At 55.3% G+C, this 25210-nt stretch overlaps 1 protein-coding gene and 2 long non-coding RNA genes across 46 annotated transcripts in view; 1 reads left to right on the plus strand and 2 right to left on the minus strand.

Annotated features, from left to right (window-relative positions):
• LOC144336986 (uncharacterized) lies at positions 1-3868 on the plus strand. Its single transcript, XR_013409538.1, has 2 exons — positions 1-496; positions 2134-3868. It is a non-coding gene; the product is annotated as an uncharacterized LOC144336986 (long non-coding RNA).
• LOC144336972 (uncharacterized) overlaps positions 2381-25210 on the minus strand; it is a 102762-nt gene continuing 79932 nt past the window's right edge. The window contains exons 1-3 of one of the 4 annotated variants that reach the window (XR_013409519.1): positions 24928-25000; positions 14155-14398; positions 2381-3234 (exon numbers count right to left, since the gene is read on the minus strand). This is a non-coding gene — a long non-coding RNA (uncharacterized LOC144336972). Of the gene's footprint in view, positions 3235-14154; positions 14476-24927; positions 25001-25210 lie in introns of those variants that run through there. The other 3 variants (XR_013409520.1, XR_013409521.1, XR_013409518.1) reach the window with 3 other exon arrangements.
• MOB3A (MOB kinase activator 3A) overlaps positions 2381-25210 on the minus strand; it is a 28013-nt gene continuing 5183 nt past the window's right edge. For 4 of the 41 annotated variants that reach the window (XR_013409504.1, XR_013409505.1, XR_013409503.1 and 1 more), the window contains exons 2-6: positions 18224-18379; positions 10085-10626; positions 8752-8954; positions 4079-4868; positions 2381-3261 (exon numbers count right to left, since the gene is read on the minus strand). Coding sequence is in view for 15 of the 41 variants with exons in the window: in XM_077979127.1 (XP_077835253.1) it covers positions 8209-8954; positions 10085-10505 (1167 nt within the window). In the remaining 26 variants the exon portion in view is untranslated. Of the gene's footprint in view, positions 4869-5728; positions 6145-6381; positions 6646-6822; positions 6950-7598; positions 8955-10084; positions 10627-18223; positions 18380-25210 lie in introns of those variants that run through there. The other 37 variants (XM_015122404.3, XM_077979134.1, XM_015122403.3 and 34 more) reach the window with 32 other exon arrangements.

The following is a 25210-nucleotide window of genomic DNA, read 5'->3' on the forward strand; positions in this document are numbered from 1 at the left end:
TCTCCAAACAAACAAACAACCTAGTAAACAGCAGCCTCTCTGGAAGGCGGTTCCCAATCCCCAGCTCTGCCTAACAGGAGCCCCTCCCTTCCTAGCGCCACGGTGCCCTCTAGGGACGAGGTGTGGCAGCACAGCCTGAGGGGCACAGGGCTGAGGTTTCACCCTGTGGGTCCCGGGTCGGCCCCTCCCTGAGGCGCAAAATACCAAATCGTGAGCCAAAGCTGGTCTTCCGTTAGGCCCCGGACCCACAACGTTTCACATTGGAAGGGACCCCAGAGACTCACTCACCCAATGCCCACATTTTTCACATAAAGAAAACAAAAAGCAGCCGGGCACAGTGGTTCACGCCTGCAATCCCAGCACTTTGGGAGGCTGAGGCTGGAGGATCCCTTGAGGCCAGGAGTTTGAGACCAGCCTGGCCAACATGGTGAAATCCTGTCTGTACTAAAAATACAAAAATTAGGGCCGGGCGTGGTGGCGCACGCTTGTAATCCCAGTACTTTGGGAGGCCGAGGCAAGAGGGTTGCCTGAGGTCAGCAGTTTGAGACCAGCCCGGCCATTATGATGAAACCCCGTCTCTACTAAAAATACAAAAAAATTAGCCGGGCGTGGTGGCGGGCGCCCGTAGTTCCAGCTTCTTGGGAGGCTGAGGCAGGAGAATGGCGTGAACCCGGGAGGTGGGAGAGCTTGCAGTGAGCGGAGATCACGCCACTGCACTCCAGCCTGGGCGACAGAGCAAGACTCCGTCTCAAAAAAAAAAAAAAAAAAAAATTAGCCAGGCGTGGTGGCGGGCGCCTGTAGTCCCAATTCCTCGGAAGGCTGAGGCAGGAGAATTGCTTGAACCTGCGAGGTGGAGGTTGCAGTGAGCTGAGATCAGGCCACTGCACTACAGTCTGGGCAACAGCAAGACTGTCTCAAAAAAATAATAATAATAAAATAAAATAAAAAGAAATTTAAAAATGAAATAAATAAGTAAATAAAAAGTTTTAGTGTATGTTAATTTGTCCAAGGCCATAGGAGCTAGGTAGTAATGGGCTGGCCTGGAGGTCACCCCTTCGGTCTTTTCCCTCTGAAATCTGTTCCTCGGCACATGGTAAAAACTTTACTGCTTCATTTTCTTTTCTTTTTTTTTTTTTTTAAGACAGGGTCTTGCTCTGTCATCCAGGCCGGAGTGCAGTGGTGCGATCTTGGCTCACTGAAACCTCCACCACCTGGGTTTAAGCAATTCTCCTGCCTCAGTCTCCCAGTAGCTGGGATTACAGGCACCTGCCACTGTGCCTGGCTAATTTTTTTGCATTTTTAGTACAGGCGTGGTGGCTCCTGCCTGTGATCCCAGCACCTCAGGAAGGCTGAGGCGGGAGGATCACTTGGGGAGTAGAGTCTGAGACCAGCCTGGGCAAGAGAGCGAGACTCTGTCTCTAGAAAAAAAATTAATTTTGCTTTATTTGAGACGGAGTCTCGCTGTGTCACCCAGGCTGGAGAGCAGTGGTATCATCCCCACTCACTGCAACCTCCACCTCCCGGGTTCAAGTGATTCTGCTGCCTCACTCTCCCAAGTAGCTGGGGTTACAGGCGCGCCACCACGCCTGGCTAATTTTTGTATTTTTAGTAGAAACGGGGTTTCACCATGGTGGTCAGGCTGGTCTTGAACTCCTGACCTCGTGATCCGCCCGCCTCGGCCTCCCAAAGTGCTGGGACTACAGGCATGAGCCACTGCTCCTGGCCACTTTTTTGTATTTTTAGTAGAAATGGGGTTTCACTATGTTGGACAGTCTGGTCTCAAACTCCTGACCTCAAGTGATCTGCCTGCCGTGACCTCCCAAACTGCTGGATGACAGGCGTGAACCACTGCGCCCAGACTACAAAAAAAATAAATAAATAAAAAAGAAGAAGAATAAAGAACATTAGCTGGGCGTGGTAATGTAGCTGTGGTCCCAGCTACTTGGGAGGCTGAGGCAGGAGGATTGTTTGAGCCTTGGAGGTTGAAGCTGCAGTGGGCTATGATTGCACCACTGCACTCCAGCCTGGGCCACAGAGTAAGACCCTGTCTCAAAAAAAAAAAAAAAAAAAATTAAAAAATTAAAAAATAAAATAAAATTAGCTGGGCGCAGTGGCAGGTGCCTGTAGTCCCAGCTACTTGGGAGGCTGAGGCAGGAGAATGGTATGAACCAGGGAGGTGGCACTTGCAGTGAGCCGAGATCACGCCACTGCACTCCAGCCTGGGCGACAGAGCGAGACTCCGTCTCAAAAAAAAAAAAAAAAAAAAAAAAAATTTCTCAGCCCCAAGACCTGAAGCTCACCCCTGGGATAGGGCACCCTGTTAATAATGGCAGGAAAAGGGAAGTGAGCACCAGCCGCCATGGGCACCAAAACGACACCATTTATTCCGACGTCTGCGTCTGTAGTTTTATTCCGTATCTGGCTGGGGGAGGGTGGTCTCTGGGGTGGATGGAGTGAGGGTGAAGGGGACAGGGATGGTCCCTGCTCCCACCTCCCAAACCCACCTGGGAAGCTGCATAGCGGGGCTGCTGGGACATCCTGAGCCCTGGGGGAGACACAGGTGTGGGTGTCTGGCCTTCATCTTGCAGGTACAAGGGGATACATTCCATCAAGCAGATCCTGGTTTCATGGAGTCCTTCGAGGGCTCGGCTGGGAGGTCCCTCTCCTGGGGGCTCCAAGAGCCGGACCCAGTGGTTTCTGGATCAAGGACGAGTCCTGGGAGCTTCAGGCTTCGGCGGTGACAGTGTTAATTGCACTTGTTCGATTTTCTGGCAGAAGCCAGGAGAGACGGGGACAGCGTCCTTCTCTTCGGTGACCATCCCAGGCACCCAGAGGTGACCAGACTTCTGTGTGGTCTGGGACAATGCAGGGCTCAGACGGGAAGGGCCACCGTCGTGAAAGGCCACTGACAATTCTGGTGAGGAGTAGGGTGGCGGGGGTTCAGTCAGGGAGAGGAGGTGGCTGCCTTTGCTCAGTGCCCTGCTCTCACCTTCCAAGGGTCTAGGGGACACAGAGCTCATGGATTTTGGTCCTGCAGCCCCAGGGGCCACACAGAAAAAGGGGTTCAACTGGAAGTCTGCAGCATCTGCGAAAGGCCAATTCTAGAAGAACTGGAAGATTCCAGACCGGGGGAGAGGCGTCAGGCACAGAAGAGTCCTGCCTGGGTTGGTCAGAAGGAAAGAGGACATCATGCCGAGGAGGCAGAGGGCTCACTATGTTATTGATTTAAAAATTCTTCAGGCCGGGTGCAGTGGCTCATGCCTGTAATCCCAGCACTTTTGGAGGACAAGGTGGGCGGATCACCTGAAGTCAGGAGTTTTCAGACCAGCCTGGCCAACATGGTGAAACCTCATCTCTACTAAAAATACAGTAATTAGGCTGGGCGTGGTGGCTCACACCTGTCATCCCAGCACTTTGGGAGGCCAAGACGGGAAGATCACGAGGTCAGGATATCAAGACTATCCTGGCTAACACGGTGAAACCCCGTCTCTACTAAAAATACAAAAAATTAGCCGGGCCTGGTGGCGCACACCTGTAGTCCCAGCTACTTGGGAGGCTGAGGCAGGAGAATGGCGTGAACCTGGGAGGCAGAGCTTGCAGTGAGTGGAGATTGCACCACTGCACTCCAGCCTGGGCGACAGGGCGAGACTGTCTCAAAAACAGAAACAAACAAATAAACAAAAATACAATAATTAGCTGGGCATGGTGGCAGGCGCCTGTAATCCCAGCTACTCGGGAGGCTGAGGCAGAAGAATCACTTGAACCCAGGAGGTGGAGGTTGCAGTGAGCCGAGAGCGTGCCATTGGACTCCAGTCTGGACGACAGAGGGAGACGCCATTAAAAAAAAAAAAAAAAAAGTAAAAAAAAATATCTCAAGATGGTTGTAAATGTGACTATAAAAATCAAACCCTTTATGATACACAAAGGGGCCCTTAGGAAATGAGTCAGCAGCCGGGGTGCAGGACGTGGGCTCCCAGGAGTCCAGGAAGCCCTGAATGTTTCAGCTGAATGTTTCGGAAGAACTGAGGAAGCAGCGTGCACGGGGTAAGAGAGAGGGCTGCGGTGCGGTGGCTCACACCTGTGATCCAAGCACTTTGGGAGGCCGAGGTGGGAGGATCACTTGAGGCCAGGAGTTCTGCGAGACCCCTGTCTCTAGTTTGTAAAAAAAAAAAATCTGTAGGAAAATGGAAGAGATTGGGGAGGGAGGAAAGAGGATGCCCGGGTCCAGGTCGTGCCTCTGTGTGAAGGGACACCAGCGGCTGCCGGTGGAGAGCGCAGAGTAAAGGCCTGTGGCAGGAGATGTCCGCCCTCAGGGGCTCGGAAGCCCCTCAGCCTCTTGCCTCCCCAACAGGAGACATGTAGGAGGCTGAGCAAGCTGGGTGCCTCTGAGAGACAGGCCCAGGCAGGGCTGTGGCCATAGCAGCCCCGGGGGCTCCCCAGTGAGGTGGAGGCAGGATCAGGTGGGGACGAGGGTTGGGGCAGAAGTTCCAGGAGCCGGGGAGCCACCCAGGGCGGGGAGTGACCCTGGAAGCCGTCCAGCCTCCTGGAAAGTGGAAGTGGTTTAAAAAACACAGTGGGCTTTTCCGGTTGCTAGTAACACACAGAATTACACAGTTCACGTTCGGTCCCAGATGGGAGACTGAGGCTCGAGACGGTGAGGAAGGCGTCTGCCGTCCAGGGCTGGAGCTCCTGAGGACCAACACCTGCTCAGCGGCCCAGCCCCTGGGCTCCCTGAGATGCTCAGGCTGGAGAGAAGCGTGATGATGGTTCCAGAGCATCCTCCTCCAAGTCTCTGAGGCCCCAGTGGCGGTTCGGGCACCGGGGGGTCCGCGGGGCTCTTAGTGGCACATACGGGCGGTCATTTCTTTCTGTTAAGAGCAAGCAGGACATCAGCTCCCACCAGACACTCCCAAAAGGGGTGATGTGAACAGCAGACACACGGAGACGCACAGGCGGAGGGATGGCAGCTGGGGGCTTCCCTGAACCCCCAAACAACAAAAACCATACAGGCAATCGCACACCTGGGACCAGGGGCAGCAAGCTACCCCTTGAGGCCAGAGTCAACATTTTCAGATCTGTGGGCCAGACGGTCCCTGTCATGATGGCTCAACTCTGTCTTGTACCTCAAAAGCCACCTCAGACAACTGGTAACCTCATGAGTGTACCTCGCTGCCAATAAAACTTTATTTACAGCCAGGCATGGTGGCTCATGCCTGTAATGCCAGCAGTTTGGGAGGCACAGGAAGGCAGATCACCTGAGGTGAGGAGTTTGAGACCAGCCTGGATGACACGGTGAAACCCCATCTCTACTAAAAATACAGAAATTAGCCACGCATGGTGGCGGGCGCCTGTAATCTCAGCTACTTGGGAGGCCGAGGGAGGAGAATCGCTTGAACCTGGGAGGTGGAGGTTGCCATGAGCCAATATAGCGCCACTGCACTCCAGCCTGGGTGACAGTGCGAGACTCTGTCTCAAAAGAGAAAAAAACAACTTTGGGAGGCCGAGGTGGGCAGATCACGAAGTCAGGAGATAGAGACTATCCTGGCTGACATGGTGAAACCCCATCCCTACTAAAAATACAAAAAATTAGCCAATCGTGGTGGTGGTCACCTGTAGCCCCAGCTACTCAGGAGGCTGAGGGAGGAGAATCACTTGAAACCTGTGAGGTGGAGGTTGCAGTGGCTGAGATCGCACCACTACACTCCAGCCTGGGCGACAGAGCGAGACCCTGTCTCAAAAACAAAAACAAAACAAAACCCTACAAACTTTATTTACAAAAACAGAAAGCCAGCCGGGGGCTGCAGTTTGCTGACCCCTGTCTTATACAGACTAGGACACTGGAAGGAAAGTTCTAGAATACAGAAAAAAAGAAAAAGAAAAGAAAAACAAAGAAAAAAGAGAAGACCCCACTACTACCTTTAGACCCACCCAGTATGCAACTATTAATTTTAAATTTAGCAACATGTTTACCGGTAGCAAAGCCTGAAAGGGGATACACAAAAATGAGGAAGTTATGTGAAGATTTTTTTTTTTTTTTTTTTGAGGCGGAGTCTTCACTCTGTCGCCCAGGCTGGAGAGCAGTGGCGCGATCTCGGCTCACTGCAAGCTCCGCCTCCCGGGTTCGCACCATTCTCCTGCCTCAGCCTCCCGAGTAGCTGGGACTACAGGCGCCCGCCACCGCGCCCGGCTAATTTTTTTTTTTTTTTTGTATTTTAGTAGAGAAGGGGTTTCACCGTGTTAGCCAGGATGGTCTCGATCTCCTGACCTCGTGATCCGCCCGCCTCGGCCTCCCAAAGTGCAGGGATTACAGGCTTGAGCCACCGCGCCCGGCCATGAAGATGTTTTTAATCTTTTTTTTTTTTCCGAGATGGAGTTTCATGCTGTCATTCAGGCTGGAGTGCTGTGCGCAATCTTGGCTCACTGCAACCTTCACCTCCTGGGTTCAAACAATTCTCCTGCCTCAGCCTCCTGAGTAGCTGGGATCACAAGTGCCCACCACCAAGCCTGGCTAATTTTTTTTTTTTTTTTTCCCGAGACAGAGTCTTGCTCTGTCGCCCAGGCTGGAGTGCAATGGCGTGATCTTGGCTCACTGCAACCTCCACCTCCTGGGTTCAAGCGATTTTCCTGCCTCAGCCTCCTGAGTAGCTGGGATTACAGGTGCCCGCCACTACCACGCCCAGCTAATTTTTTGTATTTTTGGTAGAGACGGGGTTTCACCACATTGGCCAGGCTGGTCTTGAACTCTGGACCTCATGATTTGCCTGCCTTGGCATTCCAAAGTGCTGGGATTACAGGCGTGAGCCACTGTGCCCGGCCTTAATCTTTTTTTTTTTTTTTGAGACAGGTTACTGGCTGTCACCTAGGCTGGAGTACAGTGACACAATCTCGACTTACTACAGCCTCGACCTCCCAGGCTCAAGCGATTCTCCTGTCTCAGCCCCCTGAGTAGCTGGGACCACAGGCGTGCACTACTGTGCCTGGATAATTTTTTTGTTTTTTATAGAGAAGATGTTTCACTATGTTGCCCAGGCTGTTCTCAAACTTCTGAGCTCGAGTGATCCTCCCTCTTTGGCCTCCCAAAGGGTTGGGATTACAGGTGGGAGCCACCTCGTCCGTCCATTTTTAACCATTTTTTAAAGTTGTAAGAGAGTGATGGCTCCCACCTGTCATCTTAACCCCTTGGGAGACCAAGGCGGGAGGACTGCTTGCATCCATGGGTTTGAGAACAACCTGGGCATCATAGTGAGACCCCATCTCGAAACACAATAAAAAATCAGCCAGGCGTGGTGGCTGTGGTCCCAGCCACTGGGAGGCTGGTGGGGTCCCGCTCTCATATCAGGGCCACCACATCCATACAATGCTCCACAACCTGGGAACAGAGCAGCCCCTGGGCAGGTTCCAGGGCCAGGCCCTGAATCACGGGCACCCACTCCACTGCTGGTCCCCATCACCGAGTCACAAATGTGGGCCCCAATTTCAAGAAGCCACATTGGCTTCAGGGACGTGGACTCCACACTGAGGAATCTGGTCCCTGGGTTCGTCTCTAGATAAAACCTGGTAGCGTGGAAAGCAGACAAGCAAGGGTGGGCGCAGAGGCGCCAGGCTGGCTGCGGAAGTCAGGTGGAGTCTAGGCCAGGTGCGCTGGCTCTCGTCTGTCATTCCAGCACTTTGGGAGGCCGAGGCAGGCAGACCACCTGAGTTCAGGAGTTCGAGACCAGCTTGGCCAACATGGTGAAACCCGGTTTCTACTAAAAACACAAAAATTAGCATGGCGTGGTGGCACGTGCCTATAATCCCAGCTACTTGGGAAGCTGAGGGGGAGACTTGCTGGAACCCAGGAGGTGGGGGTTGCAGTGAGCCAAGATCACACCACTGCACTCCAGGCTGGGTGACAGAGGGAGACTCCAGCTCCAAAAAAAAAAAAAAAAGCCAGGCACGGTGGCTCCCGCCTGTAATCCCAGCACTTTGAGAGGCCGAGGCGGGCGGATCACGAGGTCAGGACATCCATCAAGACCATCCTGGCTAACACGGTGAAACCTCGTCTCTCCTAAAAACACAAAAAATTAGCTGGGCGTGGTGGCAGGCGCCTGTAATCCCAGCTACTTGGGAGGCTGAGGCAGGAGAATCACTTGAACCCGGGAGGCGGAGGCTTCAGTGAGCCAAAATCGTACCACTGCACTCCAGCCTGGGCGACAGTGAGACTAGGTCTCAAAACAAACCCAAACAAACAAAGTTAGGGTGGAGTCTGCGCCGGCTCCTATCCCTTTCATAAGGGACACTGAGCTGCGCTCTGGGACACCTGAGCTCTGGACTGTGAAGGCGGAGCGAGCAGGAGGCGGGGCTGGCGCGGAGGAAACTGCACCTACCGCCCGGATTTGTTCCATGGGAAAACGCAGGATCCCTCCCGGCTACTGCCGCCCGGATTTGCTCCGCGGGAGAACGCGGGATCCCTCCCGGCTGCTGCCGCCCGGATTTGCTCCGCGGGAGAACGCGGGATCCCTCCCGGCTACTGCCGCCCAGATTTGCTCCGCGGGAGAACGCGGGATCCCTCCCGGCTACCTCACCACCTGTCCCATCAGCAGGGTACCCGGGACCCAACTCTAGGGCCCGGAGCTGTGACCCAGGGAGAGCCGGGGCCGCCAGCTGCTGGGCCGACCGCGGGCAGTCAGGGTCCTGGCCCCGGAAGGGTGCCTCTGCCACAGGCCGCCAGCCCCACCGTAACCCCAAGCCCTCAGCCCCAAGCCCGCGCACCAGTGGCTCCAGCTCCTTGGTGTCGATGAGGCCGAACTCCTTGACGAAGTAGTAGAAGTGCTTGTAGCAGGTGTTCACGTGGGCCTCGGAGCCCATCTGCGCGATGCGGTCAAAGTGGTGGATGTAGACGTGCACGAACACGCGGAACAGCCGCGACAGGATCTTCCGCACCGTCTGCAAGAAGTTCTTGGGGAACGGCGTGCCTGCAGGGAGAGGGGTGGGGCGGGTCCACGAACTCAGGTCAAGTCCATGTCCAGAACCCTTTGCTCCTGGATGTGACAAGGGGCTTCCAGACAGAAATTGCCGGCAGACCGGGGGCTGGTGGCTCACGCCTGTAATCCCAGCACTTTGGGAGGCCGAGGCAGGCAGATCACTTGAGGTCAGGAATTCGAGACCAGCCCGGCCAACATGGAGAAACCCCATCTTTACTGAAAAATAAAAAAAATTAGCCGGGTGTGGTGGCTCACACCTGTAATCCCAGCTACTCAGGAGGCTGAGGCAGGAGAATCGCTTGAACCTGGGAGGCAGAGGTTGAAGTGAACTGAGATGGTGCCACTGCACTCTAGTCTGAGTGACAGAGTGAGACACTGTCTCAAAAAAAAAAAAAAAAGAAAAAGAAAAGAAAGGTCTGCTGTACTCTGGAGGGACGTGCCCCAATGATCACCCACAAACCCACGTTTACGGGGTGCCCCGAGAGCCACACAGAGCATTACACATCGAGCTGGGCGGAAGGTCCCACCAAAGGGTGATGATCCTGGTGGGCCCAGGGGTTCCATGGCAGTGATTCTGAAACCACTGAGAACACTGGGCCCAGCGCTGGCAGGGGTACTTGTCTCCTCTGCGAAGGACTCCAGGCCTAATGCTGATCCCGCCCTTCTCTGCTTTGGGGTGAAGGAGACAGGAGTCACCAGGAGCGATTTGGGGTGAAGCGGGGCTACTAAGCGCAGCCCGACTTAGGAGAAGATTCAGAAATGGAATCTCTTTTTTTTTTTTTGAGACAGGGTCTTGATCTGTCGCCCAGGCTGGAGTGCAGTGGCACGATCATAGTTTACTGCGGCCTCAACCTCCTAGCCTCAAGCAATCCTCCCACTTTAGCCTCCCGAGTAGCTGCAACCACAGGTGTGCACCACCATGCTTGGCTAATTTTTAAAATTTTTCGTAGAGATGGAATTTTGCTATGTTGCCCAGGCTGAGCTCAAACTCCTGGGCTCAAGTGATCCCTGGGCTCGGCCTCCCAAAGCGCTGGCATTACGGGTGTGAGCCACTGTGCTTGGCCTCCCTGACTTTTCCGGAAGGCTGTGTATCCCCGAGCCCCTGCCCACCACTGACTCACCCACGTTGGTGGGGAAGAGGTCCTCGTTGTTGATTTGCGCCTCGATCCAGTCCATCAGCAGGTCCATGTACCTGGGGGCGGAGAGCGCCGTGGGCTTCCGGAACTTATGCTCGTCCTGCCAGCGGTACTCGTACTTGGGGCCCCCCGACATGATGGGGCAGGACTGCTCCGTGCAGCCGTCGCTGATGGTGCCGTAGATGAGGTTGACGCGGTTAAAGAAGTCCACCACGTGAACGGCCACCCAGTCGTTCAGGTCCTCGCCCGGGGGCAGCTGCACGGCCAGCCGCAGGTCCAGCCCGGCGTTCAGCGACGCCTGCGCCTTCTTGTGCAGCTCGAAGCGCTGGGTGCCCGGCTCGAACTTGCGCTTGGGGCGGAATGTCTTGTCCTTGTTGAAGACTTGCTTCAGGAAGGGGTTGGACATCTTGGTGACGCCTGCTCTCCTGGAATGCTTCTGCAGAGGGGTCCTGGGCCAGCGGCTGGGGGTGCCGACCAAACCGAGAGGCCACGAAACACTCACCAAGCTCCACAGCTCTCCCGTGGACCTGAAATACACAGGGGAATCACGACCTGCTGGAGGCGACAGAATTTCCCAGAAACTTGTGCTGACGGCACAAGCGGCAGGATTTTTTTGTTTGTTTTATTTTCTGAGACAGGGTCTCGCTCTGTTGCCCCGGCTGGAGTGCAGTGGTGCCATCATGGCTCACTGCAACCTCTGCCTCCCAGGCCCAAGAGATCCTCCCACCTCAGCCTCCTGACTAGCCGAGACACAGACACACACCACCACACCTGGGCAATTTTCTTTTAGTAGAAACGGGGTTTCTCTATGTTGCCCAGGATGGTCTCCAACTCCTGGGCTCATACGATCCTCCCACCTCTGCCCCCCAAAATGCTGGGCTTACAGGCCTGAGCCACTGCACCCAGCCCCTAGTGGCAGGGTTCAAAACATCCCCTGGACTTCTGACTTTAAGGAGTTTCACCCAAAGGGGGCCACCTCCTCAGTGGACAGAACAGAACTGCACATGGCGAGGCCTGACTGGCTCACAGCAGAAGGTGCAGAGAGCCGGGCCCCAAGAGCCCGCAGTGGCCGCATCTTCCCCGGTGCTGATGCCTGGCTGGGGCCTGGACTTGCTGCTACCTGGCACTCTGGGGCTTGAGTGTGGGGGCAGGCTAAGATGCCGGTTATAGGGGACTATGCAGGCCGGACTGTGGCCTCCACAAAGGAAGCCACGCCCCAATGCCCGCACCTGTGCATGGCAGCCTAGGTGGAAAAAGGTCTTGAGGGATGTCATCTTGGATGACCTGGGTGGCCCTACAGTCAGAGACAAACGTCCTTATGAGCGAGGCGGATACGGGGGAGACGGCTGTGTGAGGACGGAGGCGGATATGGGGGAGACGGCTCCATGAGGACGGAGGCGGATACAGGGGATGATGCTTCCACAAGCGAAGGGCCCACGATGCTGGCCACTGCCAGGAGCAGAGAGAAGCCTGGCAGATGCCCCTCGGCCTCAGAGGGACCCAGCCCCGCCCACACCTTCGTCGCGGACGTGCGGCGCCAGAGCTGACAGAATGAATCTCCGTCATGGCAGCGTTGTCCGCTGTGCCCAAGTCACTGGTCACTGGGTCAGAGACCCCTGCGAGGCCGGGCGCGGTGGCTCAAGCCTGTAATCCCAGCACTTTGGGAGGCCGAGACGGGCGGACCACGAGGTCAGGAGATCGAGACCATCCTGGCTAACACGGTGAAACCCCGTCTCTACTAAAAAATACAAAAAACTAGCTGGGCGAGGTGGCGGGCGCCTGTAGTTCCAGCTACTCGGGAGGCTGAGGCAGGAGAATGGCCTAAAACCGGGAGGCGGAGCTTGCAGTGAGCTGAGATCCGGCCACTGCACTCCAGCCTGCGTGACAGAACGAGACTCCGTCTCAAAAAAAAACCCAGAGACCCCTGCGATTGGTGTGATCCCTCTTTGCTTGATTTCATCTGCAAAGACCCCCTTCCATGTTGGATCACATGGCGAGATGCTGGGTGATTCCAGGGGCAGCTGTCCACCTCAAGGCACCGTATAAATGAGGAAACTTCCAGGCGCCAGCCCAAGTCTCACGCACACCTGAGTGGTGACTTGTAAGACACCTGGGGGTTGCTCTGGCGTGGGGCCCTGGCATCCGCCGACTCCCCTGAGAATCCTCAGGGGAGAGAGACAGAGTCCATCCCGCACAGGGCGGAGGGACGACCTGGATCACACACCGCGCATGTGCCAGGTTCACACTCAGCACGCAGGGCCTGTCACTGCCAACACTGTTGTCACTACCAGGACGCCGGCACCGTGGCAGGCCCAGAGTGGACGCAGACCCCACCCTGCTCTGCTGGGTGCATCTCCTGGACTGGCAGACTTGACTGTGACACTTGGGGCAAGGCCCACGCAGGGCACTGGGCAGGGCAGGGGTCCTCACCACAGCATGAAGAGGACCCAGCAGAAGGGGGAGTCAGAGAGGGAAGAGGGAGTGAGGCCCACGCATGCCCAGGCCCACTGGGCTCCACGCAACGCTCCCAAGAAATAAACACACATTCATTATGTTCTAGCACGTCCCAACCCCACCTCATTTTTTTTTTTGAGGCAGAGTCTTGCTCTGTCACCCAGGCTGGAGTGCAGTGGCACGGTCTCGGCTCACTGCCGCCTCTGCCTCCCGGGTTGAAGCAATTCTCCTGCCTCAGCCTCCCAAGTAGCTGGGACTATCGGCACTTGCCACCACGCCCGGCTTATTTTTGTGTTTTTAGTAGAGATGGGGTTTCACCGTGCTGGCCAGGCTGGTCTCAAACTCCTGACCTCATCTGATCCACCACCTTGGCCTCCAAAGTGCTGGGACTACAGGCGTGCGCCACCGCGCCCGGCCGTGTTGCTGTTACTTGTGACCAAGTCCTGTCTTGCGTCTCATTCCTCACGATGCATGACTGGGAGAGTGTCCTGGGGTTGCCATCAAAAATCACCACAAATTTCGGGCTGAAAACAACACCCATGTATCACGGGGAAGCTCCCAGCTGTTGGTACTGGATCCTGTAGGGTTAAATTTAAGGTGTGGACAGGCCAAGCACAGTGGCTCACGCCTGTAACGCCTGTAAGGACTTTGAGAGAGTGAGGGGGGTAGATGGTTTGCGTCCAGGAGTGTGAGGTTTGAGAGGGTGAGGGGGGTAGATGGTTTGCATCCAGGAGTGTGAGGTTTGAGAGGGTGAGGTGGGTAGATGGTTTGCGTCCAGGAGTTTGAGGTCAGCCTGAGCAACATGGCGAGGCCTCGTCTCTACAAAAAAATTTTAAGGCCGGGCGCGGTGGCTCATGCCTGTAATCCCAGCACTTTGGGAGGCCGAGACGGGCGGATCACGAGGTCAGGAGATCGAGACCATCCTGGCTAACACAGTGAAACCCCGTCTCTACTAAAAAATACAAAAAACTAGCCGGGCGAGGTGGCGGGCGCCTGTAGTCCCAGCTACTCGGGAGGCTGAGGCAGGAGAATGGCGTGAACCCGGGAGGCGGAGCTTGCAGTGAGCTGAGATCCAGCCACCGCACTCCAGCCTGGGTGACAGAGCGAGACTCCGTCTCAAAAAAAAAAAAAAAAAAAAAAGGCCGGGCGCGGTGGCTCAAGCCTGTAATCCCAGCACTTTGGGAGGCCGAGACGGGCGAATCACGAGGTCAGGAGATCGAGACCATCCTGGCTAACACAGTGAAACCCCGTCTCTACTAAAAAAAATACAAAAAACTAGCCGGGCGCGGTGGCGGGCGCCTGTAGTCCCAGCTACTCGGGAGGCTGAGGCAGGAGAATGGCGGGAACCCGGGAGGCGGAGCTTGCAGTGAGCTGAGATCCGGCCACTGCACTCCAGCCTGGGCGGCAGAGCGAGACTCCCTCTCAAAAAAAAAAAAAAAAAAAAAAAAATTATTTTAAAATTAGCTGGGTGTAGTGGTGCATGCCTAGGAGGTCCTGGGAGGACCGTTTGACCCTGAGAGTTCGAGGCTGCAGTGAGCCACGTTCATACCACTGCCTGGGCACAGAATAAGACTCTGTCTCAAAAAATAAAAAATAAAAACAGGCCGGGCGCGGTGGCTCAAGCCTGTAATCCCAGCACTTTGGGAGGCCGAGATGGGCGGATCACGAGGTCAGGAGATCGAGACCATCCTGGCTAACACGGTGAAACCCCGTCTCTACTAAAAAATACAAAAAACTAGCCGGGCGCGGTGGCGGGCGCCTGTAGTCCCAGCTACTCGGGAGGCTGAGGCAGGAGAATGGCGTGAACCCGGGAGGCGGAGCTTGCAGTGAGCCGAGATCCGGCCACTGCACTCCAGCCTGGGCGGCAGAGCGAGACTCCGTCTCAAAAAAAAAATAAAAAATAAAATAAAATAAAATAAAAACAAGGCGTGAGCAGAGATGGATCCTTCCAGAGGCCCCAGGGCTTACGGTTAGGGTACCCCCCAACAGACAACAGAACGGCCCCCACCAGAGAATGATCTGGACCCAAATGCTCACAGGGCCTGGGCGTCGGGGGAAGAGATGCTGCATTGTTTGGAAGAAAAGCAAGTTAGAGGCTGGGTGCGGTGGCTCACGCCTGTAGTCCCAGCACTTTGGGAGGCTGAAGTGGGCGGATCAGCTGAGGTTGGGAATTCAAGATCAGCCTGGCCAACACGGTGAAACCCTGTCTCTACTAAAAATACAAATATTACCCAGGCGTGGTGGCGTGCACCTGTAATCCCAGCTACTTGGGAGGACGAGGCAGGAGAATTGCTTGAACCTGGGAGGCAGAGGCTGCAGTGAGCTGAGATCATGCAACTGCACTCCAGCCTGGGCGACAGAACAAGACTCTGCCTCAAAACAAAGCAAAACAAAACAAAACACGGTGTCCACTGTGAACACAGTGACAACAGAGTCTGCACCATAAGAAGGTACAGGGTCAATGGTTGGTCACAAGGGAACACCTGGTGAGGACCGGCTGGGGGCACTGCTCAGGGCAGCCTGGGCACAGGTGGCAGGAGGACTCGGGTCCCACACACTCTGCGGTGACCAGAAAGGCCTGAACTTCCCCAGCGCCAACCTGGGGCCCTTAGCCACCATCGTGACTTCCTGCCACCAGGGTTAACACCCAACTAGGAACTTACACTTTTCATTTTCCTGGGACAAAAACCCCATCTCCACTTCACAGATGAGAAAACCAGGGCCCAGACAACCAGGCCTCTACCCGCTGGCTCTGTGGACATCGGGGTCGGATCGTTCTCTGAGGTGGGGCCGTCCTGGGCACTGCAGGGTGCTGAGCAGCGTCCCTGGCCTCCACCCACTCCCTGCCGGGAGCACCCTCAGTTGCGACAACCACAGATGTCCCCAGACATCACCCAGTGTCCCTTGGGGTTAAGATTAGATCGCTCTGGTGAGATCGTGGCTCAGAAGATTATGACTGACTCTACAGCCGTGTCTCACACCACACAGCTAGTGGGTGGATCGGCCGGGGCTCGAACCCTGGCTTCTGTGGGTGAAGCCACTGCTGTTTCTGCCCCACAACTCCCTGAATTCAGCAACTCTCGGGGACGCGGGCAGCCGTCTGATCACGAACCTAGTGACACACGCTTCCCGGGCCAGTGCTGCTCCACCATGGGGCCCCTCCACTGCCCAGCAGAGCCACGTGGATGCTCCGAGTCCAGGGGCTGCTGACCCGTCCTGGTTTTGCTGGGGGGCACAACCCCAGGGTGAGCACACAGGTACCCCCCTGCTTGCTTCTATTTTTAGAGAGGTTCTTGCTCTGCTGCCCAGGTTGGAGTGCAGTGGCGGGATCACGGCTCACACTTCAGCCTGGACCTCCTAGCTCAAGGGATCCTCTTGCCTCAGCCTCCTGAGTAGCTGGGAGCACGGGCACTCACTGCCATAATATTTTATAATTTTTTCACCACCAGTTAATTTTTTTTTTGTAGAGACAGGATCTCACTCTGTTGCTAGGCTGGTCTTGAGAACTCCTGGACTCAAGCGATCCTTCTACCTTAGCTTCTCAAGGTGCCAGGATCACTGGCGTGAGCCACTGTGCCTGGCCACCCCCGCCCACTTCCCAAGGAAGGAGCGATCCCACAGCCGAGTCTCAGACCCTCCCTGGGAAGCGCCTGATTCAAAGAGGCCACCTCTGTGCTTACGGTATCCCCCTGGGGCTGGGGAGCCCAGGACGCATCCATGCTGGGGCTGAGCAGGTGGGAGCCATTGGTGGGGACCTGAGGCCCTTCCCCATTGATGGCTCAGCACCCCAGAGGCCTGCACCTGCCCCGGTGATGAGCTCTGCAAACCACACCTGCCCTCAGGCCACACCGCCTGCAGCACAAGATCAATGAATCCCCTCCGGAGAAGGGAAAACGGCGGCCACCTCCAGGCCACGGCCCACCTGGCGCGGAGCGAGATGCTCCTCCGCACCGGGGATCAATCACCTCCGTCCCCACACGCCTGTCTAGATGGGGCGAGTGCAGGCCTCACTTTACCAGAGAGGAAACCGCGCAGGCGAGCGCATCCCCGTCCACCCAGCCAGGCCCACTCGCCTCCCTCCTCCCCATTTCCACTTCACGCCTGGGCCGACTCACAGCCGACTTCCCAACACCAGCAGAAATCACAGCACAGAGCAAAACCCAACCCGCCACGGCCCGGTGCTACCCTTTGGGGATTTCAGGGTCTCCCGTGCCAATTTGGGGGCTCAGCTTCCAACCATGCCACCTGGTTGGGCAGGCGGGGCCTTCCAGCAGTGTATGGCAGCCCTGGGCTGACTGCAGCCACAGGAGGAGACGCCTACCCGGGCTGCGTCTCAGGGAGAAAGTGGCTGTTCCCACAGGCCCCCGCTTGGCTTTTTAAAACTGTTTGTAGAGATAGGGTCTCACGACGCTGCCCAGGCTGGTCTCGAACTCCTGGTCTCAAGTGAGTTCTGCCTCGGCTTCCCAAAGCCTCTCCTCCTACTGCCTCGGCTTCCCAAAGTGCTGGGATTACAGGCGTGAGCCACCATGCCTGGCCGAGGCTTCTCTTTTTCTATATCCCTTTACACTTCTCTACCAGACTCATGCCAAAGACAGTTAGTTCCAGAAAACAAGACAGGGCAGCCCGAAGAGTTTGTAAACTCCCTCTCGGCATGTCTGTCTCCTTTCAGAAGGTGACGGGTGCGGGGCAAAGGGGCTCATGCCTCTAATCCCTGCACTTAGGGAGGCCAAGGTGGGTGGATCAGTTGAGGTCGGGAGTTTGAGACCAGCCTGGCCAACATGGTGACACCCCATCTCCACTGAAAATACAAAACACTAGCTGGGTGTGGTGGCGTGTGCCTATAATCACAGCTACTCAGGAGGCTGAGACAGGAGAATCGCTTGAACCCAGGGAGGCGGAGGCTGCAGTGAGCTGAGATCATGCCACTGCACTACTCCAGCCCGAATAACAGAGTGAGACTCCGTTAAAAAAAAAAGAAAAAAGAAAAAAAAAAAAAACAGGTGCGGGATTTTAAGTGGAAGTTAACATCTTCTGAAGAGCCCTGTGGACGGGCAGAGTTCCCGTCACAGCAAATGGTTTTCTTTTTCCTTTTTATTTTTTTTGAGACAGGGTCTTGCTCTGTTGCCCAGGCTGGAGTGCAGTGGCACGATCTCGGCTCACTGCAACCTCCGCCTCCCGGGTTCAAGCGATTCTCCTGCCACAGCCTCCCCAGTAGCTGGGATTACAGGCGCCCGGCACCGCACCCAGCTAATTTTTGTACTTTTAGTAGAGACGGGGTTTCACCATGCTGGCCAGATTGGTCTCAAACTCTTTACCTCGTGATCTGCCCGCCTCAGCCTCCCAAAGTGCTGGGATTACAGGCGTGAGCCACCATACCCGGCCTAATTTTCTTTTTTTTATAGAGACAGGGGTTTCGCCATGTTGCCCAGGCTGCTCTCAAATTCCTGGCCTCAAGCAATCCTCCCGCCTCAGCCTCCTGAAGTGCTGGGATTACAGACACGAGCCACTGTGCCCGGCCTAAGCAAACCGTTTTCTATCAGGAACAAACACAGGCTCCTTGGCGAAGGGGTGATCGGCCACAGAAAGGGGTTTTTTCCCCAAGAAAGGCCAGGACGGCCTCAGGACCCTGCCTCCCGCCCTCGTTGTCCCCTGAGGCTGGGGGCCGGTTACTGTGTCTGGGGCTCCCTCTGCTCTGCTCTTCTCAGATTTCTCCAGGGACAGTGTGGGGAAGACAAGGCAGGAATCAGCTCCCAGAATTCCACACCAAGGCCTTCTCGGCTGCCCTGGTCTTCCCACGGACGAGGCACAAGTGATCCTTGGAAACTTCTAGAGAAATGAAAGGTGAGATGACAAATTCCCCTGCTGCAACACTTTTTTTTTTTTTTTTTAAAAAAAAAAAACAACACAGTTTCTCTAAGCAACCAACTGGTATGACCCCTCCCCCGCCAAGGTGCAGCAGCTCACAGACCAGTCACCCACTTCCTTCCGGAGGTTTCCACATCCTGTCACTGCCTCGGGGACTGCTGCCCCAAAGCACAGGAGGCGTCTGAGAGACAAGCCCTGAGCAGAGACGTCAGTTCCCTATGTTCTAGGTCAGTGCACAACACTGGCTCCCGGCCTGGCAGCCCTGATACTTGGCTGGAAGATGCTCCCAGTCCAGAATCTGTCCTGTTAAAAAAGACAGCGTCGGCCGGGCGTGGCGGCTCACGCCGGTAATCCCAGCACTTTGGGAGGCCGGATCACGAGGTCAGGAGATAGAAACTATCCTGGCTAACGTGGTGAAACCCCGTCTCTACTAAAAAATACAAAAAATTAGCCGGGCATGGGGGCGGGCGCCTGTAGTCCCAGCTACTCAGGAGGCTGAGGCCGGAGAATGGCGTGAACCCAGGAGGCGGAGCTTGCAGTGAGCTGAGATCGCGCCACTGCACTCCAGCCTGGGCGACAGAGCGAGACTCTGTCTCAAAAAAAAAAAAAAAAAAAAGCAGCGTCCCAGAGTCACCTTCCAAAATTTGAGTACTTATTTTTTATTTTTACTGTTACTTTTTTGAGACGGAGTCTCGCTCTGTCGCCCAGGCTGGAGTGCAGTGGTGCGATCTCAGCTTACTGCAAGCTCCGCCTCCCGGGTTCACGCCATTCTCCTGCCTCAGCCTACCTAGTAGCTGGGACTACAGGCGCCCGCCCCCATGCCCGGCTAATTTTTTGTATTTTTAGTAGAGACGGGGTTTCACCGAGTTAGCCAGGATGGTCTCGATCTCCTGACCTTGTAATCCACCCACCTCAGCCTCCCAAAGTGCTGGGATTACAGGCGTGAGCCACTGTACCCGGCCACCAGGCTGGACTTGAACTCCTGACCTCAAGTGATCCACCCGCCTTGGACTTCCGAAGTGTTGAGATTATAGGCGTGAGCCAACACACCCGGGCTCTGAGTGTTTATTTTTATTTACTTTTTTATTTTTATTTTTATTTTTTTGAGGTGAAGTGTCACTCTTGTTGCCCAGGCTGGAGTGCAGCGGCGCAATCTCGGCTCACCGCAAGCTCCACCTCCCAGGTTCAAGCGATTATCCTGCGTCAGCCTCCCGAGTAGCTGGGATAACAGGCGCATGCCACCACACCTGGCTAATTTTTGTATTTTTAGTAGAAACTCGGTTTCACCATGTTGGCCAGGCTGGTCTCGAACTCCTGACCTCAGGTGATCCACCCGCCTCGGCCTCCCGAAGTGCTGGGATTACACACGTGAACCACCGCACTCAGCCACTTTTATTTTTGAGATGGAGTCTTGCTCTGTAGCCCAGGCTGGAGTGCAGTGGCACGATCTTGGCTCACTGCAACCTCCACCTCCACGGTTCAAACGATTTCCAGCTAATTTTTGTATTTTTAGTAGAGATGGAGTTTTACCATGTTGAGCACACTGGTCTCGAACTCCTGACCTCCAGTGATCCTCTAGCCTCAGCCTCTCAAAGTGCTGGGATTATAGGCGTAAGCCAGTGTGCCCGGCCTGAGTGTTTACTTTTAAATGCTACAACTGCTCCTGGTGCTGGAAGGCCACCCTCACTCCTGCTGGAGGATGGCCGTGTCTTCCCTCATCACCCAGGCGTGCATCCTGTCAGTGTTTTGTGTTTCTGTCTGGTTTACATTTTTGTGTTTTAGAGACAGGGTCTTGCTCTGTTGCCCAGGCTGGGGTGCAGTAGCACAACTGTAGCTCACTGCAGCCTTGACCTCCCAGGCTCAAGTGATCCTCCCACCTCAGCCTCTGGAGTAGGTGGAACCACAGGCGCACACACCACCACACCTGAATAATTTTTGTATTTTTGTAGAGATGGGGTCTTGCTGTTTTGCCCAGGGGGCTGGTCTCGAGCTTCTGGAGTCAAGCGATCCTCCCACCTCAGCCTCCCAAAATGCAGGGAGTACAGGTGTGAGCCACTGTACCTACTGCATCTCTGACTTCTCTTGTGGGAAAGCAGGCAGGCAGGAAGTAAGGCCTGTCCAGGCCACTCCGCGCCAGGTGTTATCAAGGGGTTAGCATACTGTCCTAATTCTCCTGATCATCTTTTCTTCTGTTTTTAGATTGACATTTGACTCACATACCACACATTTTAACCTTTTCGGTTACAGTTCAGGAGTACAGTTACGTGACTCCTGGCATGTTTGGAGTTGCGCAACCACTACCTTTATCTAATTCCAGAACACTTTCATCAGCCCTAAAAGAAATCCTGTCCGGGTGCAATGGCTCACGCCTGCAATCGCAGCACTTTGGGAGGCCAAGGCAGGAGCACTGCTTGAGGCCAGGAGCTCAAGACCAGCCTGGGCAACAGAATGAGACCCCGTCTCTGCAAAAAATACTTAGAAATTAGCCAGGCATGGTGGATGTGCCTGTATAGTCCCAGCTACTTGGGAGGCGGAGGTGGGAGGATCGCCTGAGCCCAGGAGGTCGAGGCTGCAGTGAGCCATGATTGTGCCACTGCACTGCAGCCTGGGGGACACAGTGAGACCCTGTCTCAAAACAAAGCTAAGATCATGTCACCTAGGGGACAGTTACAGTGATGAGACATCACGGACACCTGTGGTGCCTGCTTCAGAGGACCCAGCCCAAGGTTTCAAGAAACAAGAGCCCAAGTGTCAGAAAGAGGAAGCCACATGGAGGAACGCCCCAAGCTCCCATCCAAACCCAGGGCCACACTCCTTTCACGGAACTTTTACTGCCGGGGCCACAGGGTCTGGGCTTGACGGGGCACCACCGACTTGGCACCGCCTTCTTGGTCTCCTGGATGGCTTCAGTCTGAACGGTGAGGCAGGAGCCATGCTCTGAGCCCGCCCAGTAGGAGCCAGGGGCCCACCCCAGTCTCCCTCCTCGTGGCCACTGTGAAGAGCTCTCAGCCACACCCAGATGCAGTGGGGGTCTCAGCTGGGGGGCGATTCTGCACCCCGGGGGATACTGGGTGATGTCTGGGGGCATTTGTGGTTGTCATAACTGGGGGATGCTCCTGCCACAGAGTGGGTGGTGGCCAGGGATGCTGCCCAGTGCCCTGCAGTGCCCAGGACACCCCACCCCAGAGGACAATCCGCCTTGAATGTCCACAGTGCCGAGGGGGAAAAAGCTTGAGTGGCAGAGCCAGGGACCTGACTGTTCTTGTTTGCTTTATTTATTTATTTTTTGAGACAAAGTCTTGCTCTGTCACCCAGGCTGGAGTGCAGTGGCACAATCATAGCCCACTCTAGCCTCAACCTCCGGGGCTCAAGCAATCCTCCCACCTCAGTCTCCTGAGTAGCTGGGACTACTGGGTGTGCGCCTGGCTAATTTTTGTATTTTTTTTTTTTCTTTTTTCTTTTTTGAGATGGAGTCTCGCTCTGTTGCCCAGGCTGGAGTGCAGTGGCACGATCTTGGCTCACTGCAACCTCTGCCTCCCGAGTTCAAGGATTCTTCTGCCTCAGCCTCCTGAGTAAGCTGGGACTACAGGCGCCCACCACCACACCCAGCTAATTTTTTTTTTTTTTTTTTTTTTGAGACGGAGTCTCGCTCTGTCGCCCAGGCTGGAGTGCAGTGGCGCAATCTCGGCTCACTGCAAGCTCCACCTCCCGGGTTCACGCCATTCTCCTGCCTCAGCCTCCCGAGTAGCTGGGACTACAGGCGCCCGCCCCTGCGCCCGGCTAATTTTTTCTATTTTTAGTAGAGACGGGGTTTCACCATGGTCTCGATCTCCTGACCTTGTGATCCGCCCACCTCGGCCTCCCAAAGTGCTGGGATTACAGGCGTGAGCCACCACGCCCGGCCGCTAATTTTTTTTTGTATTTTTAGTAGAGACGGGGTTTCACCGTGTTGGCCAGGCTGGTCTCGAACTCCTGACTTCGTGATCCGCCCACCTCGGCCTCCCAAAGTGCTGGGATTACAGGCGTGAGCCACCGCGCCTGGCAATTTCTGTATTTTTTGTAGAGACGGGGGTCTTACTATGTTGTGCAGGCTGGTCTTAAACTCCTGACCTCAAGTGGTCCTTCCACCTTGGCCTCCCAAAGTGCTGGGATTATAGATGTGAGCCACTGAGCCTGGCTGTCTCCCTCTTTATTTTTTTTTAATTTGTTTTTTTTGAGACGGAATCTCACTCTGTCACCCAGGCTGGAGTGCAGTGGCTGGATCCACCCGTCTCGGCCTCCCAAAGTGCTGGGATTACAGGCTTGAGCCACCGCACCCAGCCCTTGTCTCCCTCTTTAATGAGTACTTTTTACAAACTGCCAACCGCATTACTAGTTAGTACACAGTGACTGGGTTGTCAGAGGTGCAAACATGTATCTGCCCACCCGTGTTTCTCCTGCTTTCCGGGGAGCACTTCCCTATGCACTCATAAACTAACCCTACGGGGGTTCATGCTGCAGCCCTGTGAGGCTGGCAGGGTGGGTAGAAAGTGGACGCTCTCATTCCTGCTAAGTGATCATGGACCTTTCCTGTTATTAGTAACAGGCCTGGCATCTGCTGGGGCCCTGGAGGACCTGCTCTTGTGAAACTCATCATTCCCTGGCTGGCGGGAGGGGCTCACCCATGCTACACGTCCAGAAGCTGAGGCCAGCTGCCCCGCCTGAGGGTGCGAGGTGAAAGGTACGAGTCTGGGCTTGAACTCAGATCCTTCAATTCTGAATCTGGTGTGTCTGCCACTAGGGCAGCGTCTCTGCACTGTGGACGTCAGCGTGGGTCACTCTCTGGGGAGGGGCCATCCTGGGCACTACAGGGTGCTGAGCAGCGTCCCTGGCCTCCACCCACTCCATGCCAGGAGCACCCCCAGTCATGAGAAAAACACAAATGTCCCAGGCTTGGCCCAGTGTCCCCTGGGGGCAGAATCACCCTCCATTGACACCCCTTGGGTTAGGGGATTCCACGGACCCCCAAGAGACTCTGCGGCCCATGATCCTCTGCTCTGCTGAGGTCCCAGGAGGCTACACACATTGAAATCCACACCCTGAATGATGATGGGGAGAGGAGGAGAATCCCAGGAGCTGGGGTCCCCTGGTTTATACTGTCTGCCATATTGGGAGTTTATTCTGGTGTCTGGTGTGAGGAGGGAGCAGACTTGATTTTCTTTTTCCAAATAACTAATGCAGTCCCCCACTTGGCATTCAGGGCTGGATCCTTCTCTGGGGTGGAGTGTCCTGGGCATTGCAGGTGCTGAGCAATGTTCCCGGCCTCCATCCACGCCATGCCGGGGGCACCCCCTCCTCTAGTTGTGACAAACACAAACGCACCCCCCCACCATTTCCAAGTTCCCTGGGGACAAAACTGCCCTGGGGCAAGACCTCAGTTAGATTGGCAGCTTCCCCTCTGATGTAATCTACAAGGGACTCCACTGAGGGGACTCTGAGGGGATTCTGGGGCCCCCGACACCCGACTCATCTTAGCCCAGCCAAGTCCGCATCCTCAGAGATCCTCAGCTGCTGAGCGCTTCTGAAACCAGCATCTGCAGCCCAGGAGAGCTGGCCTGGTGACTCAGGCTGTCTTGATTCTCCAGGGCACTTAGGGTGCGACTCCCTGCCCAGGTGTCCCAGCTCAGCCCATCCCTTTGTCCCCTGTGGGAATTGTCCATGCTTTGAGTGGTTCACACCCCCGACCATTTCCTTTTTTCTCCCATTTGCCTCATGGCCCAGAGGGTGTTGGGGGGCAGAGTCAGGGCCAGACCACCCTGCCCCCTGCTCCCACAGGCCTGAAAACAGTGAGGATTCTGCCCCTCAAGGCTGGGTGATGTCTGGGGACATCTGTGATTGTCAGGTTTTGGGGGAGCTCCTGGCATGGAGTGGGTGGAGGCCAGGGACATTGCTCAGCACCCTGCAGTGCCCAGGACACTCCACCCCAGAGAATGACTCAGTACCCGGGGGAGACCCTGGCCCCAGCCCCACACAGGAAGTCAGTAACAACTCCCTCCTTTCCTGTGGGACCTATGGTCAATGAAATGTGACATTAAACATAGCAATGATAAAAATATGTGCATTATTTTAACACACTTTTAAAACGAATAAGCTAAATATAAGCTCTGCATTAAAACCAAAAGACCTAAGAGAAAAAACCCAGGATTTGTGGGGAAGAAAAGGGAGAGAAACCTATGTGAAATTGACTCCTGTAGTAAGTAACTCTACAACCAAGACTCTAGGCCAGGCGCGGTGGCACAGGCCTGTCATCCCAGCACTTTGGGAGGCTGAGGTGGGTGGATCACCAGAGGTCGGGAGTTCGAGACCAGCCTGGCTAACACGGTGAAACCCCGTCTCTACTAAAAATACAAAAAATTAGCCGGGCATGGTGGCGGGTACCTATAGTCCCAGCTACTCGGGAGGCTGAGGCAGGAGAATGGTGTGAACTCGGGAGGCGGAGCTTTCAATGAGCCGAGATCGAGCCACTGCACTCCCTGCACTTCCAGCCTGGGCGACAGAGCGAGACTCCGCATCAAAAAAAAAAAAAAAAAAAAAAAAAAAAAGGATTCCAGCACCGGCTGCAGGCCAGATCAGGGAACACACACTTCCTGCAGAATCATTTCCAAGCCCATCTGGCTAGAAAGAAAAGCCTTTAACTTGAGCCAAAGCCTGTCAATCCAGAGGAGACTTCTCCTCGCGTAATCCAGGACAGCCCAGCCACACAGTTTTAAGAAGAATGAGACACAGGCCCTGATGCGGAAGGACACCCAGTAT

Source organism: Macaca mulatta, chromosome 19 (assembly GCF_049350105.2).
Source record: "Macaca mulatta isolate MMU2019108-1 chromosome 19, T2T-MMU8v2.0, whole genome shotgun sequence".
Classification (NCBI taxonomy): Eukaryota; Metazoa; Chordata; class Mammalia; order Primates; family Cercopithecidae; genus Macaca; species Macaca mulatta.